The 17,479-nt window shown below is 42.6% G+C and overlaps 1 protein-coding gene across 1 annotated transcript in view; it reads right to left on the reverse strand.

Moving 5' to 3' along the window:
* The window catches only part of LOC139370044 (zinc finger protein 345-like), a 637,497-nt gene that overhangs the window by 521,415 nt on the left and 98,603 nt on the right, over window positions 1–17,479 (reverse strand). The window contains exons 8-9 of the mRNA XM_071109346.1: window positions 5,155–5,480; window positions 1,132–1,141 (exon numbers count right to left, since the gene is read on the reverse strand). Of these exons, the coding sequence (XP_070965447.1) occupies window positions 1,132–1,141; window positions 5,155–5,480 (336 nt within the window). The remainder of the gene's footprint in view (window positions 1–1,131; window positions 1,142–5,154; window positions 5,481–17,479) is intronic.

Raw genomic sequence — 17,479 nt, forward strand, 5'->3', positions numbered from 1 at the left:
CCCCCCGCTGCTACTCGCCCAAGCCTCTCCAGGTTCTCCTTTACCCAAATCCAGATAGCAGATGTTCTGAAAGAGCTGCAAAACCTGGACCCTACAAATCAGCTGGGCTTGACAATCTGGACCCTCTATTTCTGAAACTATCCGCCGCCATTGTCGCAACCCCTATTACCAGCCTGTTCAACCTCTCTTTCATATTGTCTGAGATCCCCAAGGATTGGAAAGCTGCCGCAATCATCACCCTCTTCAAAGGGGGAGACATCCTGGACCCAAACTGTTACAGACCTATATCCATCCTGCCATGCCTATCTAAGGTCTTCGAAAGCCAAGTCAACAAACAGGTCACTGACCATCTCGAATCCCACCGTACCTTCTCCGCTGTGCAATCTGGTTTCCGAGCCGGTCACGGGTGCACCTCAGCCAAGCTCAAGGTACTAAACAATATCATAACCGCCATCGATAAAAGACAGTACTGTGCAGCCGTCTTCATCGACCTTGCCAAGGCTTTCGACTCTGTCAATCACCATATTCTTATCGGCAGACTCAGTAGCCTCGGTTTTTCTGATGACTGCCTTGCCTGGTTCACCAACTACTTTGCAGACAGAGTTCAGTGTGTCAAATCGGAGGGCATGCTGTCCGGTCCTCTGGCAGTCTCTATGGGGGTGCCACAGGGTTCAATTCTCGGGCCGACTTTTCTCTGTATATATCAATGATGTTGATCTTGCTGCGGGCGATTCCCTGATACACCTCTACGCAGACGACACCATTCTGTATACTTCCGGCTCGTCCTTGGGCACTGTGCTATCTAACCTCCAAACGAGCTTCAATGCCATACAACACTCCTTCCGTGGCCTCCAACTGCTCTTAAACGCTAGTAAAACCAAATGCATGCTTTTCAACCGTTCGCTGCCTGCACCCGCACGCCCGACTAGCATCACCACCCTGGATGGTCCGACCTTGAATATGTGGACATCTATAAGTACCTAGGTGTCTGGCTAGACTGTAAACTCTCCTTCCAGACTCATATCAAACATCTCCAATCTAAAATCAAATCTAGAGTCGGCTTTCTATTCCGCAACAAAGCCTCCTTCACTCACGCCGTCAAACTTACCCTAGTAAAACTGACTATCCTACCGATCCTCGACTTCGGCGATGTCATCTACAAAATAGCTTCCAACACTCTACTCAGCAAACTGGATGCAGTTTATCACAGTGCCATCCGTTTTGTTACTAAAGCACCTTATACCACTGCGACCTGTATGCTCTAGTCGGCTGGCCCTCGCTACATATTAGTCGCCAGACCCACTGGCTCCAGGTCATCTACAAGTCCATGCTAGGTAAAGCTCCGCCTTATCTCAAATCAAATCCAATGTTATTTGTCACATACACATGGTTAGCAGATGTTAATGCGAGTGTAGCGAAATGCTTGTGCTTCTAGTTCCAACAATGCAGTAATAACCGACAAGTAATCTAGCTAACAATTCCAAAACTACCACCTTATACACACAAGTGTAAGGGGATAAAGAATATGTACATAAAGATATATGAATGAGTGATGGTACAGAGCAGCATAGGCAAGATACAGTAGATGGTATTGAGTGCAGTATATACATATGAGATGAGTATGTAAACAAAGTGGCATAGTTAAAGTGGCTAGTGATACATGTATTACATAAAGATGCAGTAGATGGTATCGAGTACAGTATATACATATGAGATGAGTATGTAAACAAAGTGGCATAGTTAAAGTGGCTAGTGATACATGTATTACATAAAGATGCAGTAGATGATATAGAGTACAGTATATACATATACATATGAGATTAATCATGTAGGGTATGTAAACATTATATTAGGTAGCATTGTTTAAAGTGGCTAGTGATATATTTTACATCATTTCCCATCAATTCCCATTATTAAAGTGGCTGGAGTTGAGTCAGTGTGTTGGCAGCTGCCACTCAATGTTAGTGGTGGCTGTTTAACAGTCTGATGGCCTTGAGATAGAAGCTGTTTTTCAGTCTCTCGGTCCCAGCTTTGATGCACCTGTACTGACCTCGCCTTCTGAATGATAGCGGGGTGAACAGGCAGTGGCTCGGGTGGTTGTTGTCCTTGATGATCTTTATGGCCTTCCTGTGACATCGGGTGGTGTAGGCGTCCTGGAGGGCAGGTAGTTTGCCCCCGGTGATGCGTTGTGCAGACCTCACTACCCTCTGGAGAGCCTTACGGTTGTGGGCGGAGCAGTTGCCGTACCAGGCGGTGATTCAGCCCGACAGGATGCTCTCGATTGTGCATCTGTAGAAGTTTGTGAGTGCTTTTGGTGACAAGCCGAATTTCTTCAGCTTCCTGAGGTTGAAGAGGCGCTGCTGCGCCTTCTTCACAATGCTGTCTGTGTGGGTGGACCAATTCAGTTTGTCTGTGATGTGTACGCCGAGGAACTTAAAACTTACTACCCTCTCCACTACTGTTCCATCAATGTGGATAGGGGGGTGTTCCCTCTGCTGTTTCCTGAAGTCCACAATCATCTCCTTAGTTTTGTTGACGTTGAGTGTGAGGTTATTTTCCTGGTCACGATGCCAACACTCACCCATAGCACGCGCTCCAGCAGGTGTATCTCGCTGATCATCCCTAAAGCCAACACCTAATTTGGCCGCCTTTCGTTCCAGTTCTCTGCTGCCTGTGACTGGAACGAATTGCAAAAATCGCTGAAGTTGGAGACTTTTATCTCCCTCACCAGATCTGCTATCTGAGCAGCTAACTGATCGCTGCACATAGTCCATCTGTAAATAGCCCACCCAATTTACCTACCTCATCCCCATACTGTTTTTATTTATTTTATTTTCTGCTCTTTTGCACACCAGTATCTCTACCTGCACATGACCATCTGATCATTTATCACTCCAGTGTTAATCTGCAAAATTGTAATTATTCGCCTACCTCCTCATGCCTTTTGCACACAATGTACAGTGGGGCAAAAAAGTATTTAGACAGCCACCAATTGTGCAAGTTCTCCCACTTAAAAAGATGAGAGAGGCCTGTAATTTTCATCATAGGTACACTTGAACTATGACAGACAAAATGAGAAAAAAAAATCTAGAAAATTACATTGTAGGATTTTTTTATGAATTTATTTATTATTTTATGGTGGAAAATAAGTATAAACAAAAATAGAACTGTTTGGCCATAATGACCATCGTTATGATCGGAGGAAAAAGGGGGATGCTTGCAAGCCGAAGAACACCATCCCAACCGTGAAGCACACAGGTGGCAGCATCATGTTGTGGGGGTGCTTCGCTGGAGGAAGGACTGGGGCACTTCACAAAATAGATGGCATCATGGGTGAAAATTATGTTAATATATTGAAGCAACATCTCAAGACATCAGTTAAAGCTTGGTCGCAAATGGGTCTTCCAAATGGACAATGACGCCAAGCATACTTCCAAAGTTGTGGCAAAATGGCTTAAGGAAAACAAAGTCAAGGTATTGGAGTGGGCATCACAACGCCCTGACCTTAATGCTATAGAAAATAGATCATTTTTACCCTTTTAAAAATAGTTATAGGGGGAGGTCCGGGGGATGTCTGTCTTTGAAAGGGTCATTGTAATATTTAAGATGTCCCCTTTACTGATGACCTAAACCTAAAAGTCAAGGGGTCTGAATACTTTCCAAAGAAACTGTAAGTGATTGAGGAGAGAGCATCATTGCTATATTCTAATTAAAATCATTGACCCATAAGGGACCACATGACCAAAGCAATGCGTGACCCATGCAGAATTAAAACTATATTAATCTTAATGAGAAATATAATCTAATAAACAAATGTTTGCATAACCAAAGACATGAAAACTGGTGGGAACATTGTATTTAGCTAGGATTTCATAAGGCCAGGAAGGTCATTGAGAATAACAATAGACAATAGTTAATGTTGCTAGTTTAGGGATGAAGATAACATTGAACCTTCACTAAGGATGTTTTTTTAATTTGACGTGGAAACAACGTTTATTCAACCAGTGGGAGGCTTGTAAAAGCCCACAGGAAAGTGGAATGAGGAACTCTTCATTGAGACAATCATGAAACAGCAATCTGTGGGTGAGTTGTAGTGGATATTATAACCAAAGCGCAGCGTGGTAAGTGTTCATGGTTTTTATTTAATCAAAAAACATTAGAACAAAATAACAAAGAGAAGAACGAACAGTTCTGTAAGACAAATCAACTATACAGAAAACAACTACCCAAAAAACACAGGTGGAAAAAGGCTGCCTAAGTATGATTCACAATTAGAGACAACGATAGACAGCTGTCCCTGATTGGGAACCACACTGGCCAAAAAACAAAGAAATAGAAAACATAGAAATAAAGAAACTGGAATTCCCACCCGAGTCACACCCCGGCCTAACCAAAATAGAGAATAATAAGCCTCTCTATGGCGTGACAATAATACAGAACATCAATAGACAAGAACAGCTCAAGGACAGAACTACATACATTTTGTAAAAGGCACACGTAGCCTACATATCAATGCATTCACACAAACTACCTAGGTCAAATAGGGGAGAGGTGTTGCTTGCCTCCAGGCCTGAAAACAAAGACTTTCCTCTAGGCTCATGTTAAAAATATGACAGATAGGAGTGGCTATAGTCAGCTACTGTCCTCAGTAGCTTTCCATCTAAGTTGTCAATGCCAGGAGGGTTGTCATTATTGATCGATAACAACCATTTTTCCACCTCTCCCACACTAACTTTACAAAATTCAATACTTGCACTGCTTTTCACAACAGTTCTAACAGTCAGTTTCTTAACAGGTACATGTTTATCAATAATTGGAAGAAGCAATTTCATCTGGTAAAAACAGGTCAACACATTATCAGTCAACAATATAAGACAATGGGAGCACTGTGTATGTTCTCTGATGAGTTGTGAGTCAATGAGATGTGAAATATCAATATACACGCTAAGAGATGTAATTTCTCTCTCCTGTGTGGATTCTCTAATGACGTTTAAGTGATTGTTATAAGTAATATGTTTTCCTAAAATCTAGCCTTCTCCTCTGTGTCTCATGTTCTTTCAGGCTTCCTAAATGGGCAAAAGCTTTGCATCCTGGGAGGAGTGGTAATGCAGCTCCCCTGTGTGTATTATCTTGTGCTGTTTCAGGGTCCCTAACTGGTTAAAACACTTGCCACACTGGGAACAGTGGTAAGGCTTCTCACCTGTATGTATTCTTTCGTGTTTTTTCAGATACCCTCGCCAGGTGAAACACTTTCCACACTGGGAGCATTGGTAAGGCTTCTCCCCTGTGTGTATTCTTTCATGTTTTTTCAGATACCCTCGCCAGGTGAAACACTTTCCACACTGGGAGCATTGGTAAGGCTTCTCCCCTGTGTGAATTTTCTCATGAGCTTTCAGGTGTCCTTTCTCGCTATACATCTTTTCACATTGCAAGCATTGGTAAGGCTTCTCCCCTGTGTGTATTCTCTCATGTCGTTTAAGCTCACTTAAGTGGTTACAACCCTTTCCACAGTGGGAACACTGGTGTCTTCTTGCTGGTTTGGACGTCCCTGGCTCTGGTTCCTCTGAGTCCGGTTTTTCTCCTGCCAAAGATAGTGTGTTTTTTAAAATAGAGACCTGAATGAAACCTCCACATAATAAAACGGGCTTGCTACGAGAGTAAATCCTAATCAGATCCCTCAATAACCTAAGGGCCGTTTTAACAATCTCAGTGTGATTTTAAAACAAATGTTGTAGAGTTTCCTGGTAATTACTGACAATGTTTACACTACTTATTTATTCATTCTGTTTTCGTCAGAACACAAAAAACTAAACAGTTCTAGGACACTCAAGACACAGACGTCACTGGATTCCAATCGAGCAGGGAGTTCTAAATATATAACTTTAATAGCTGTATGATACAGAATGCGACCTACAGTCGTGGCCAAAAGTTTTGAGAATTAAAAATATTAATTTCCACAAAGTTTGCTGCTTCAGTGTCTTTAGATATTTTTGTCAGATGTTACTATGGAATGCTGAAGTATAATTACAAGCATTTCATAAGTGTCAAAGGTTTTTATTTACAATGACATGAAGTTGATGTAGAGTCAATATTTGCAGTGTTGACCCTTCTTTTTCAAGACCTCTGCAATCCGCCCTGGCATGCTGTCAATTAACTTCTGGGCCACATCCTGACTGACGGCAGCCCATTCTTGCATAATCAATGCTTGGATTTTGTCAGAATTTGTGGGTTTTTGTTTGTCCACCCACCTCTTGATGATTGACCACAAGTTCTCAATGGGATTAAGGTCTGGGGAGTTTCCTGGCCATGGACCCAAAATACTGATGTTTTGTTACCCGAGCCACTTAGTTATCACTTTTGCCTTATGGCAAGGTGCTCCATCATGCTGGAAAAGGCATTGTTCGTCACCGAACTGTTCCTGGATGGTTGGGAGAAGTTGCTCTCGGAGGATGTGTTGGTACCATTCTTTATTCATGGCTGTGTTCTTAGGCAACATTGTGAGTGAGCCAACACCCATGGCTGAGAAGCAACCCCACACATGAATGGTCTCAGGATGCTTTACTGTTGGCATGGCACAGGACTGATGGTAGCGCTCACCTTGTCTTCTCCGGACAAGCTTTTTTCCGGATGACCCGAACATTCGGAAAGGGGATTCATCAGAGAAAATGACTTTACCACAGTCCTCAGCAGTCCAATCCCTGTAACTTTTGCAGAATATCAGTCTGTCCCTGATGTTTTTCCTGGAGAGAAGTGGTTTCTTTGCTGCCCTTCTTGACACCAAAAGTCTTCGCTTCACTGTGCGTGCAGATGCACTCACACCTGCCTGCTGCCATTCCTGAGCAAGCTCTGTACTGTTGGTGCCCCGATCCAGCAGCTGAATCAACTTTAGGAGACGGTCCTGGCACTTGCTGGACTTTCTTGGGTGCCCTGAAGCCTTCTTCACAACAGTTGAACCGCTCTCCTTGAAGTTCTTGATGATCCGATAAATGGTTGATTTAGGTGCAATCTTACTGGCAGCTATATCCTTGCCTGTGAAGCCCTTTTTGTGCAAAGCAATGAGGACGGCACGTGTTTCCTTGCAGGTAACCGTAGGTGACATATGAAGAACAATGATTCCAAGCACCACCCTCCTTTTGAAGCTTCCAGTTTTGGGGGAGATTCAGTTAATTTGCATAGAAAAGAGGGACTTTGCAATTAATTGCAACTCATCTGAACACTCTTCATAACATTCTGGAGTATATGCAAATTGCCATCATACAAACTGAGGCAGCAGATTTGGTGAAAATTAACATTTGTGTCATTCTCAAAACTTTTGGCCACGACTGTACACACTTCCTTAAACATCAAATAAGTAAATAAGTCATTTTAAGTGGAAGTCCAAAACTTGTTTTTATGTTGAAGACACAAAGCACATCAGTAAAATCTCCCCGTTGTTGAAAGGGTTCGACACCTGCTGTTTTAGTGGCCCAATTTCTTATTTAGACGTTCACAGATTTTCAACATTTTGACTATCGCTGATGTCATATTTTGGGTAAAGTAAAAAATAAAGTGAAATATTTGGAAAGATGTTCCTAAAACTGATAGTAACTACAATAATTTTTTACATCCCTGTTAGTTAACATTAGTTAGTTAACATTTATTCTCTGCCAAGATAATCCATCCACCTGACAGGTGTGGCATATCAAGAAGCTGATTGAACACCTTGATTATTACACAGGTGCACCTTGTGCCAGGGAAAATAAAAGGCCACTCTCAAATATGCAGTTTTGTCACACAAAACACACACAACGTCACTAGTCACATTTTGCAGCTGTTTCAGGACAGCACTACAGGGATTCTATTCAACTAACTTTAATAACTAGGGTTAATACCTGCCTGGCGCACCAACAAAATGTATCTTTACCCCCCTCTAACAATACCGCTACAGAATTAGCATAGTAGGCCATGTAATTTAAGGTAATCTGAAATATTTAGGACTAATTTATTCCTTGCCACCCATTCTGAAACTCACTGCAGCTCTTTGTAAGTGTTGCTGTCATTTCAGTTTCCGTGGTAGCTGACGTGTACAGTGTTGGGTCATCCGCATACAGACACGCTGGCTTTACTCAAATGTCGTTGGCATGTCGTTGGTAAAGATTGAAAAAGGTAGGTGCCAAACAGCTGCCCTGGGAATTCCTGATTCTACCTTGATTTTGTTGTACAGGCTTCCATTAAAGAACATTCTCTGTGTTCTGTTAGACAGGTAGCTCTGGGGCGGCAGGTAGCCTAGTGGTTAGAGCGGTAGGCCAGTAACCAAAAGGTTGCTGGATCTTATCCCCGAGTTGACATGGTAAAACTCTGTTGTTCTGCCCCTGAACAAGGCAGTCCTAGGTCGTCATTGAAAATAAGAATTTGTTCTTAACTGACTTGCCTAGTTAAATAAAGGTCACATTTTAAAAGAAAAACTCTTCATCCACAGTATAGCAGGGGGTGTAAAGCCATACGGGACCCTGGGCATCTTTCTTTTGGTGTTGCCAGATTCAGTAGAAAGGCCTCTTTAGTGACCTAAGTTTTCATAACTGGGGGTGTAAAGCCATACGTTTTTTCAGCAGCAGACTACGATCGATAATGTCAAAAGCCGCAAACAATATTTTTATCGTCATCAATTTCTCTCAGCCAATCAAGTGCTGTGTTTATTGAATGTCCTTCCCTATAAACCTGATCACAGCTTTCCTCAGTATTAGTTAATTAATTAACAGTGTCTAGAGTTTAGTTTGCCTGTTCAACAGTCTTGTAAAGATAGGGGGGTTGACTGGGACAGGCAATGTAACATCCATAATGTTTTAAGGATACGTTTTTGTAAAACAAGCACCTTACATTGGATCATCTTGAAACTTTCTCTCTAAAGCTAACTTTCATCAAGGTTTTATATGGTCTATTGGTTTCTCTCTTTTCATTGGCAGAATCCTTTTTCAGTGTTATGATATTCATAACATCCATATCCACCAGTCTATCTTCCTGTCAACTAACAGAACTCCACTGGTTGTCCTGGTAACAGATACCAGTGGGCAGATCTATTGTATTTGTTCAAACTAAACTACAGCACTTACTTTGATGAGTCAAATCTGATCCTTTCATCTCTTCTCCTCCTCTCACAGTTCCACTCAGCCCCGTTGTTTTCCTGCAGTCAACAAGCAACACAGACAACCTCTTCATACCCAGCAGTAAGGTGCGACCGGGAGAGGCACGACACATGGACTCCGGGAGGCTGGAAGGGCTAGCGTTGTCCTGGTAACCATAAAGAGGGGACACAGACGCACATCATTATGGATGCTGATGTCACAGTTGTCATAAAGTGCTCTACAGAAACCCAGCCCAAGCCGATAAAGCAAGCTGTATGCTAGACCAGACCAAGCTGTACCATCTGGTGTTCTGATCTGGAGAGACTCTTCTCTGCCTCGTCAGCATCAGGATGTTGTTGAGGCTCCGCAGAGGATCCACCATAGTCATGTCTCTCTCCTGTGTGAATGAGAACATCAAACAGATGGTAAACTTATGATCTTCTATTGCAATCACAGAGTCTTACAAGAGGCATGAATATGTCTAAAAAGAGCGTCACGCAAGAAGCATCACCTGAAAGACGCACATCGCCATCTGCTGGCTGGAGTGGGTAACGCAGTTTGGAAACAATAGGTACTACACTTTTTGTGTTGGAAAGAACGTCATAATAATTTAACAATAAACAGATATATTTTCTCTTACGTCTTACAAATGATACTTTCCTGTACACAGACGTAGAAGCTTAAAATGAATATGTGGATGATGAATAAATACTTATACGAATAGGTAGTGTGTTAAAACACATTTGTGTTAATACTCTGTTCATTTTTCACATTCGTTTTTATTAGATGTGACCATACTTTTCCCTTAAAGCCACGCTCTATACAATACAAATCATACTGTAAACAATAGAGCAAATGCATCACATGCAACAGAATCGGCTAAATGAATTCACCCCTGATGATGCGTAAACACAGTTCACTTTCACAACTGCCACGTTGTATTTCCTCTCACATCAATTCGCTCACCTTTTCCCTTCGCTTGTGGACGTCAATGCACAACACATCAGCTGTAGGTGACCAGGAGTTAAAACCTTTCCAAACCAAACCATTTCATATCTGCTACACACAGCCTACATCGTTGTCACCATATTAGCTAAAGTCAACACAGCTAATATAAGTAACTTGTTAGTAAACCTGCTACAATCATGACAGAGCTCCTCTGTGGAGATGCTACATGTTTCATCATTAGATGCTACAGTCCTTCAACAATGGATGTCATATGAATCTTTACCACTTGGATCTGTAATAGGAGTAGTATTTTTCCTCGACTTACCTGTGTCCCCGCACATTGACTCTGTACCGGTACCTCCTGTATATACCCTCCACATTGACTCTGTTCCGGTACCTCCTGTATATACCCTCCACATTGACTCTGTTCCGGTACCTCCTGTATATACCCTCCACATTGACTCTGTTCCGGTACCTCCTGTATATACCCTCCACATTGACTCTGTTCCGGTACCTCCTGTATATACCCTCCACATTGACTCTGTTCCGGTACCTCCTGTATATACCCTCCACATTGACTCTGTTCCAGTACCTCCTGTATATACCCTCCACATTGACTCTGTTCCGGTACCTCCTGTATATACCCTCCACATTGACTCTGTTCCGGTACCTCCTGTATATACCCTCTACATTGACTCTGTTCCGGTACCTCCTGTATATACCCTCCACATTGACTCTGTACCGGTAATACCTGTATATAGCCTCCACATTGACTCTGTTCCGGTACCTCCTGTATATAGCCTCCACATTGACTCTGTACCGGTAATACCTGTCTACAGCCTCCACATTGACTCTGTACTGGTACCTCCTGTATATACCCTCCACATTGACTCTGTTCCGGTACCTCCTGTATATACCCTCCACATTGACTCTGTTCCAGTACCTCCTGTATATACCCTCCACATTGACTCTGTTCCGGTACCTCCTGTATATACCCTCCACATTGACTCTGTTCCGGTACCTCCTGTATATACCCTCTACATTGACTCTGTTCCGGTACCTCCTGTATATACCCTCCACATTGACTCTGTACCGGTAATACCTGTATATAGCCTCCACATTGACTCTGTTCCGGTACCTCCTGTATATAGCCTCCACATTGACTCTGTACCGGTAATACCTGTCTACAGCCTCCACATTGACTCTGTACTGGTACCTCCTGTATATGGCCTCCACATTGACTCTGTACTGGTACCTCCTGTATATAGCCTCCACATTGACTCTGTACCAGTAATACCTGTATATGGCCTCCACATTGACTCTGTACCGGTAATACCTGTATATGGCCTCCACATTGACTCTGTACCGGTAATACCTGTATATAGCCTCCACATTGACTCTGTACCGGTAATACCTGTATACAACCTCCACATTGACTCTGTACCGGTAATACCTGTCTACAGCCTCCACATTGACTCTGTACTGGTACCTCCTGTAAATGGCCTCCACATTGACTCTGTACTGGTAATACCTGTATTTAGCCTCCACATTGACTCTGTACTGGTACCTCCTGTATTTAGCCTCCACATTGACTCTGTACCGGTAATACCTGTATATAGCCTCCACATTGACTCTGTACCGGTAATACCTGTATACAGCCTCCACATTGACTCTGTACCGGTAATACCTGTATATAGCCTCCACATTGACTCTGTACCGGTACCTCCTGTATATGGCCTCCACATTGACTCTGTACTGGTAATACCTGTCTACAGCCTCCACATTGACTCTGTACCGGTACCTCCTGTATATGGCCTCCACATTGACTCTGTACTGGTAATACCTGTCTACAGCCTCCACATTGACTCTGTACCGGTACCTCCTGTATATGGCCTCCACATTGACTCTGTACTGGTAATACCTGTATACAGCCTCCACATTGACTCTGTACTGGTAATACCTGTCTAGGTATATCACCACAACATGCATCATTACAGATCTCTTGAACAGAGATGCCTTTAAACAATGTATATGTTGTAGCCAGACCTCTGGTGGATTGAGCCATCAAGCCCTCTGGAGGTGTCAGATCCTTGCTACTATAGAACCTCATGAAGGTTCATCACCACAACATGCATCATTACAGATCTCTTGAACAGAGACGCCTTTAAACAATGTATATGTTGTAGCCAGACCTCTGGTGGATTGAGCCATCAAGCCCTCTGGAGGTGTCAGATCCTTGCTACTATAGAACCTCATGAAGGTTCATCACCACAACATGCATCATTACAGATCTCTTGAACAGAGACGCCTTTAAACAATGTATATGTTGTAGCCAGACCTCTGGTGGATTGAGCCATCAAGCCCTCTGGAGGTGTCAGATCCTTGCTACTATAGAACCTCATGAAGGTTCATCACCACAACAAGCATCATTACAGATCTCTTGAACAGAGACGCCTTTAAACAATGTATATGTTGTAGCCAGACCTCTGGTGGATTGAGCCATCAAGCCCTCTGGAGGTGTCAGATCCTTGCTGCTATAGAACCTCATGAAGGTTCATCACCACAACATGCATCATTACAGATCTCTTGAACAGAGATGCCTTTAAACAATGTATATGTTGTAGCCAGACCTCTGGTGGATTGAGCCATCAAGCCCTCTGGAGGTGTCAGATCCTTGCTACTATAGAACCTCATGAAGGTTCATCACCACAACATGCATCATTACAGATCTCTTGAACAGAGATGCCTTTAAACAATGTATATGTTGTAGCCAGACCTCTGGTGGATTGAGCCATCAAGCCCTCTGGAGGTGTCAGATCCTTGCTGCTATAGAACCTCATGAAGGTATTTTTTTATTTGCATTTATTTAACCTTTTTTTAACCAGGAACTAACTAACTATATTTAACCAGGAACTAACTAACTATATTTAACCAGGAACTAACTAACTATATTTAACCAGGAAGACTAATTGAGAACAAGTTTTCATTTACAACTGCGACCTGGCCAAGATAAAGCAAAGCAGTGCGACAAAAACAACAACACAGAGTTACACATAAACAAATTGGCAGTAGAGAACTGGAAGGAAAGGCAGCCAAAGGAAGTGTTGGCTTTGGGAATGACCAGTGAAATATACCTGCTGGAGCGTGTGCTATGGGTGGGTGTTGCTTTGGTGACCAGTGAGCTGAGATAAGGCTGGGCTTTACCTAGCAAAGGCTTATAGATGACCTGGAGCCAGTGGGTTTGGCGACAAATATGTAGGGTAGTATATGGGGCTTTGGTGACAAAACGGATGGCACTGTGATAGACAACATCCAGGTTGCTTAGTAGGGTGTTGGAGGCTATTTTGTAAATGACATTGCCAAAGTCAAAGACCGGTAGGATAGTCAGTTTTACGAGCGTATGTTTGGCAGCATGAGTGAAGGAGGCTTTCTTGCGAAATCGGAAGCCGATTCTAGATGTAATTTTGGATTGGAGATGCTTAATGTGAGTCTGGAAGGAGAGTTTACAGTCTAACCAAACACCTAGGTATTTGTAGTTGTCCACATATTCTAGGTCAGAACCGCCCAGAGTAGTGATTCTAGTCTGGCAGGCGGGTTCGGGCAGCAATCGGTTGAAGAGCATGCACTTAGTTTTACTAGCATTTAAAAGCAGTTGGAGGCCACGGAAGGAGTGTTGTATGGCATTGAAGCTCGTTTGGAGATTTGTTAACACAGTGTCCAAAGAAGGGCCAGATGTATACAGAATGGTGTCGTCAGAGTAGAGGGGGATCAGAGAGTCACCAGCAGCAATAGGGCGACATTGATATATACAGAGAAAAGAGTCGTCCCGAGAATTGAACCCTGTGGCACCCCCATAGAGACTGCCAAAGGTCCGGACAACAGGCCCTCCGATTTGACACACTGAACTCTATCTGAGAAGCAGTTGGTGAACCAGGCGAGGAAGTCATTTGAGAAGCCAAGGCTATTGAGTCTGCCGATAAAAATGCGGTGATTGACAGAGTCGATAGCCTTGGCCAGGTCGATGAAGACGGCTGCACAGTACTGTCTTTTATCGATGGCGGATATTATATCGTTTAGGACCTGGAGCGTGGCTGAGGTGCACCCATGACCAGCTCGGAAACCAGATTGCATAGTGGAGAAGGTACGATGGGATTCGAACTGGTCGGTGATCGTTTGTTAACTTGGCTTTTGAAGATTTTAGAAATGTTGGGCAGGATGGATATAGGTCTATAACAGTTTGGGTCTAGAGTGTCTCCCCCTTTGAAGAGGGGGTTGACCGCAGCAGCTTTCAAATCTTTGGGGATCTCAGACGATACGAAAGAGAGGTTGAACAGGCTGGTAATAGGGATTGGAACACTTGGCAGATAATATTTAGAAAGACAGGGTCCAGATTGTCTGGTCCTGCTGATTTGTAGGGATCCAGATTTGTAGGCATCCAAAAAATCTAATGTATGTACCAACGACAGATTGACAATTAAACAATTTATACAGTACTGAACAACATATTCAAGTGTAGAACTTCAGTAGAATGCCCCTTTAAAACCCCACATTAGTTCAACAACAGTTTGTGCCCTTGTTTAAGACAGTACTCACTGGTGTTAATCTGATATTCTGTATCCTCCTCTTGCACTCCCAAAACGTCTTCCTCCTTCACTTTTATTGAGACAGCATCCTCTTCCTCTCTAAAAGGTTCTTTCACGATAACAGCCACCTCTTCCATTCTGAAAGGTTCTTTCTCGTCTTTCACTGTAACACCGTATGGGAAAGGGAGAAGGAGGAAGGGGGTTGGACCCCCACCACACCCCACCCCACTCCACTGGGTAGCACAGAGCAACACTTTAAGGGGCATTGCATTCATAATGGCGCTGACTAGGGAAACGCTCCCGCTGTTCTTAGAGCCTGTCTGCACGTTCAAACTAAAACAATGTAACTAATAATGGTGTGAAAAATGCCCCTTAGATATTAATTCGGAGGGCAGATATTATTCAATATTAAAGCAGTAGACCTCTCATTAAAGGCGTCAGTCAAAAGTTATACTTAAATTCAAACTGGATTTAACAAAAAATTATATGAAAAGTGCACATTTGTAAATCCCAAACTCTAAAAGCAATTGGAAAGGTAGATACAAATGATTTGTGACGTGGTTAAAATAAAGAATGTAAACAAGATGCTGGAGCGGCAGGGTAGCCTAGGTTAGAGCGTTGGACTAGTAACTGGAAGGTTGCAAGTTCAAACCCCCGAGCTGACAAGGTACAAATCTGTCGTTCTGCCCCTGAACAGACAGTTCCTAGGCCGTCATTGAAAATAAGAATTTGTTCTTAACTGACTTGCCTAGTTAAATAAAGGTAAAATAAAAAATGAAAATTACAGTAGTGGTGGCATTTTCAAAACAGGTTTTCAAACACTTGTAGCCCGATTAGCAGGACAATAGACTCTTTATATCCCGGCTACTGTAGGTGTGAACATCCCCCTACCTGCAATGTATTCGATTCTTAAGTGTTACATTTCTAACTCAAAACAGCAGTACAGTATATATTCGTCAACATCTTTATGCTTTCTTTAACAATGATACAAATCCTCTTTCAAAATGCATATGTTTATTTAGTTATGGATCCATAACGAACTACTATGGGAATAAATATCACTGAATGACAGAAATATTGGAACAAAGTTGTCTAATGAAGGTAAACAAATTGTTGCTAAATGGAAAACACTCTTTCAAAACACACACGGTCATGTCGTACAGCGCCATTATGGCTATTAGCAAGAAGCTGGACAATAGACTTGCCTAGGAGGAGGATAGGGGGAGACTTCTATCTTCAAATGTATTTCTTAGTTAGGTTGGCTGTATCACAACTGGCCGTGATTGGTTGAAATTTCAGTTTAATCCACCAGAAAAGACCAAACAAATAATACAGCAAAAAGTATTGTTATGTATCACATCTGACTGTGATTGGGAGTCCCACAGGGCGGAGCACAACTGGCCCAGCGTTTCTCTCCCTCTAAAAACAGAAATACATGTTTTGGCCTTTATTCAGATTACAATCGGTCACTTTCGTTTTTTGAAAACAAAATAACCTCCAAAATATCGTTATATCCTATCAAGTTGATGGCACAGTCATGTAGCCGGGCACCTACATATAGCTGAGTGACTCACTCATCCATGGCTTTGGATCAAAATAAATAAGTATCAACATTCTTTCTGATAGTCTTTAATAAAGAAATATTTTGGTTATCCTGAGCTGGACACCACGTACAGTATTTTAATAGCCCATTATGTGCTATTATCAGGACAATATACCTTCACCAACACCTCTCTGATGCAGGTTCGATACCCGCGCCGGCCGTCACTGGGAGACCAATGCGGCGGCTTTTGGTTTTAATTTAGAATCCTCTATATGTAATTATTGGCGGAGAGTCAGGTCATATTTTTCAATTTACTGACATGAGTCTCACTAGTGTTGAGTAATGTGCTGTTTAAAGTGGTGTAGGTCTTATTTATTTAAAGAGCATATTGAAGCTAGAAGCAATAGGATTAGAACCAATAGGATTTGAAGCAAAAGCCTCCAACTATTTTAGCACTGTTTCGCGCTGCTCTGAGACAAGCATGGGGACTGGTCTTGATAAATGAATTAGATTGTTTTCTCCGTTTGGGTATTGGTTAGACTACAATTATACAATTATGGTGTAGAAATGTTATGTTCTTAGTGTAACCTTTATTTAACTAGGCAAGTCAGTTAAGAACAAATTCTTATTTACAAGAACAGCCTACTCCTTCCTCCACGTCTGGGAATTGAACCTCGTTCTCCGGTGTGCCAGCACGACACGGGGATTCTTTAGCTAAATAGCCCAGTACTGTAGCCTACTCCAGACCGTCACGTTGTACAGGGCCATATTTTCCATCCTTACGGAAACCCAGAGGGTTTTTAGTTTTCTTTGTAATTTAAACACCATAATATGAACTTCTTGGGATAGGGGGCAGCATTTTCATTTTTGGATTAATAGAGTGAATAGAGTGCCCAGAGTGAACTGCCTCCTACTCAGTCCCAGATGCTAATATATGCATATTATTAGTATTGGATAGAAAACACTCTGAAGTTTCTAAAACTGTTTGAATGATGTCTGTGAGTATAACAGAACTCATATGGCAGGCAAAAACCTGAGAGAAAATCCAAACAGGAAGTGGGAAATCTGAGGTGTGTAGTTTTTGAACTCACCCCTATCGAATACACAGTGGGATATTGGTCATGTTGCTTCCACTAGATGTCAACCGTCTCTAGAACCTTGTTTGATGCTTCTACTGTGAAGTGGGGCTGAATGAGAGGGGAATGAGTCAGAGGTCTGCCTGAGTCCCACGAGCTGACCACGCGCGTTCATGACAAAGTTAGCTTGTTTTCCATTGCTTTTCTACAGACAATGGAATTCTCCGG

This window comes from Oncorhynchus clarkii, chromosome 17, assembly GCF_045791955.1.
Source record: "Oncorhynchus clarkii lewisi isolate Uvic-CL-2024 chromosome 17, UVic_Ocla_1.0, whole genome shotgun sequence".
NCBI classification, from domain to species: Eukaryota; Metazoa; Chordata; class Actinopteri; order Salmoniformes; family Salmonidae; genus Oncorhynchus; species Oncorhynchus clarkii.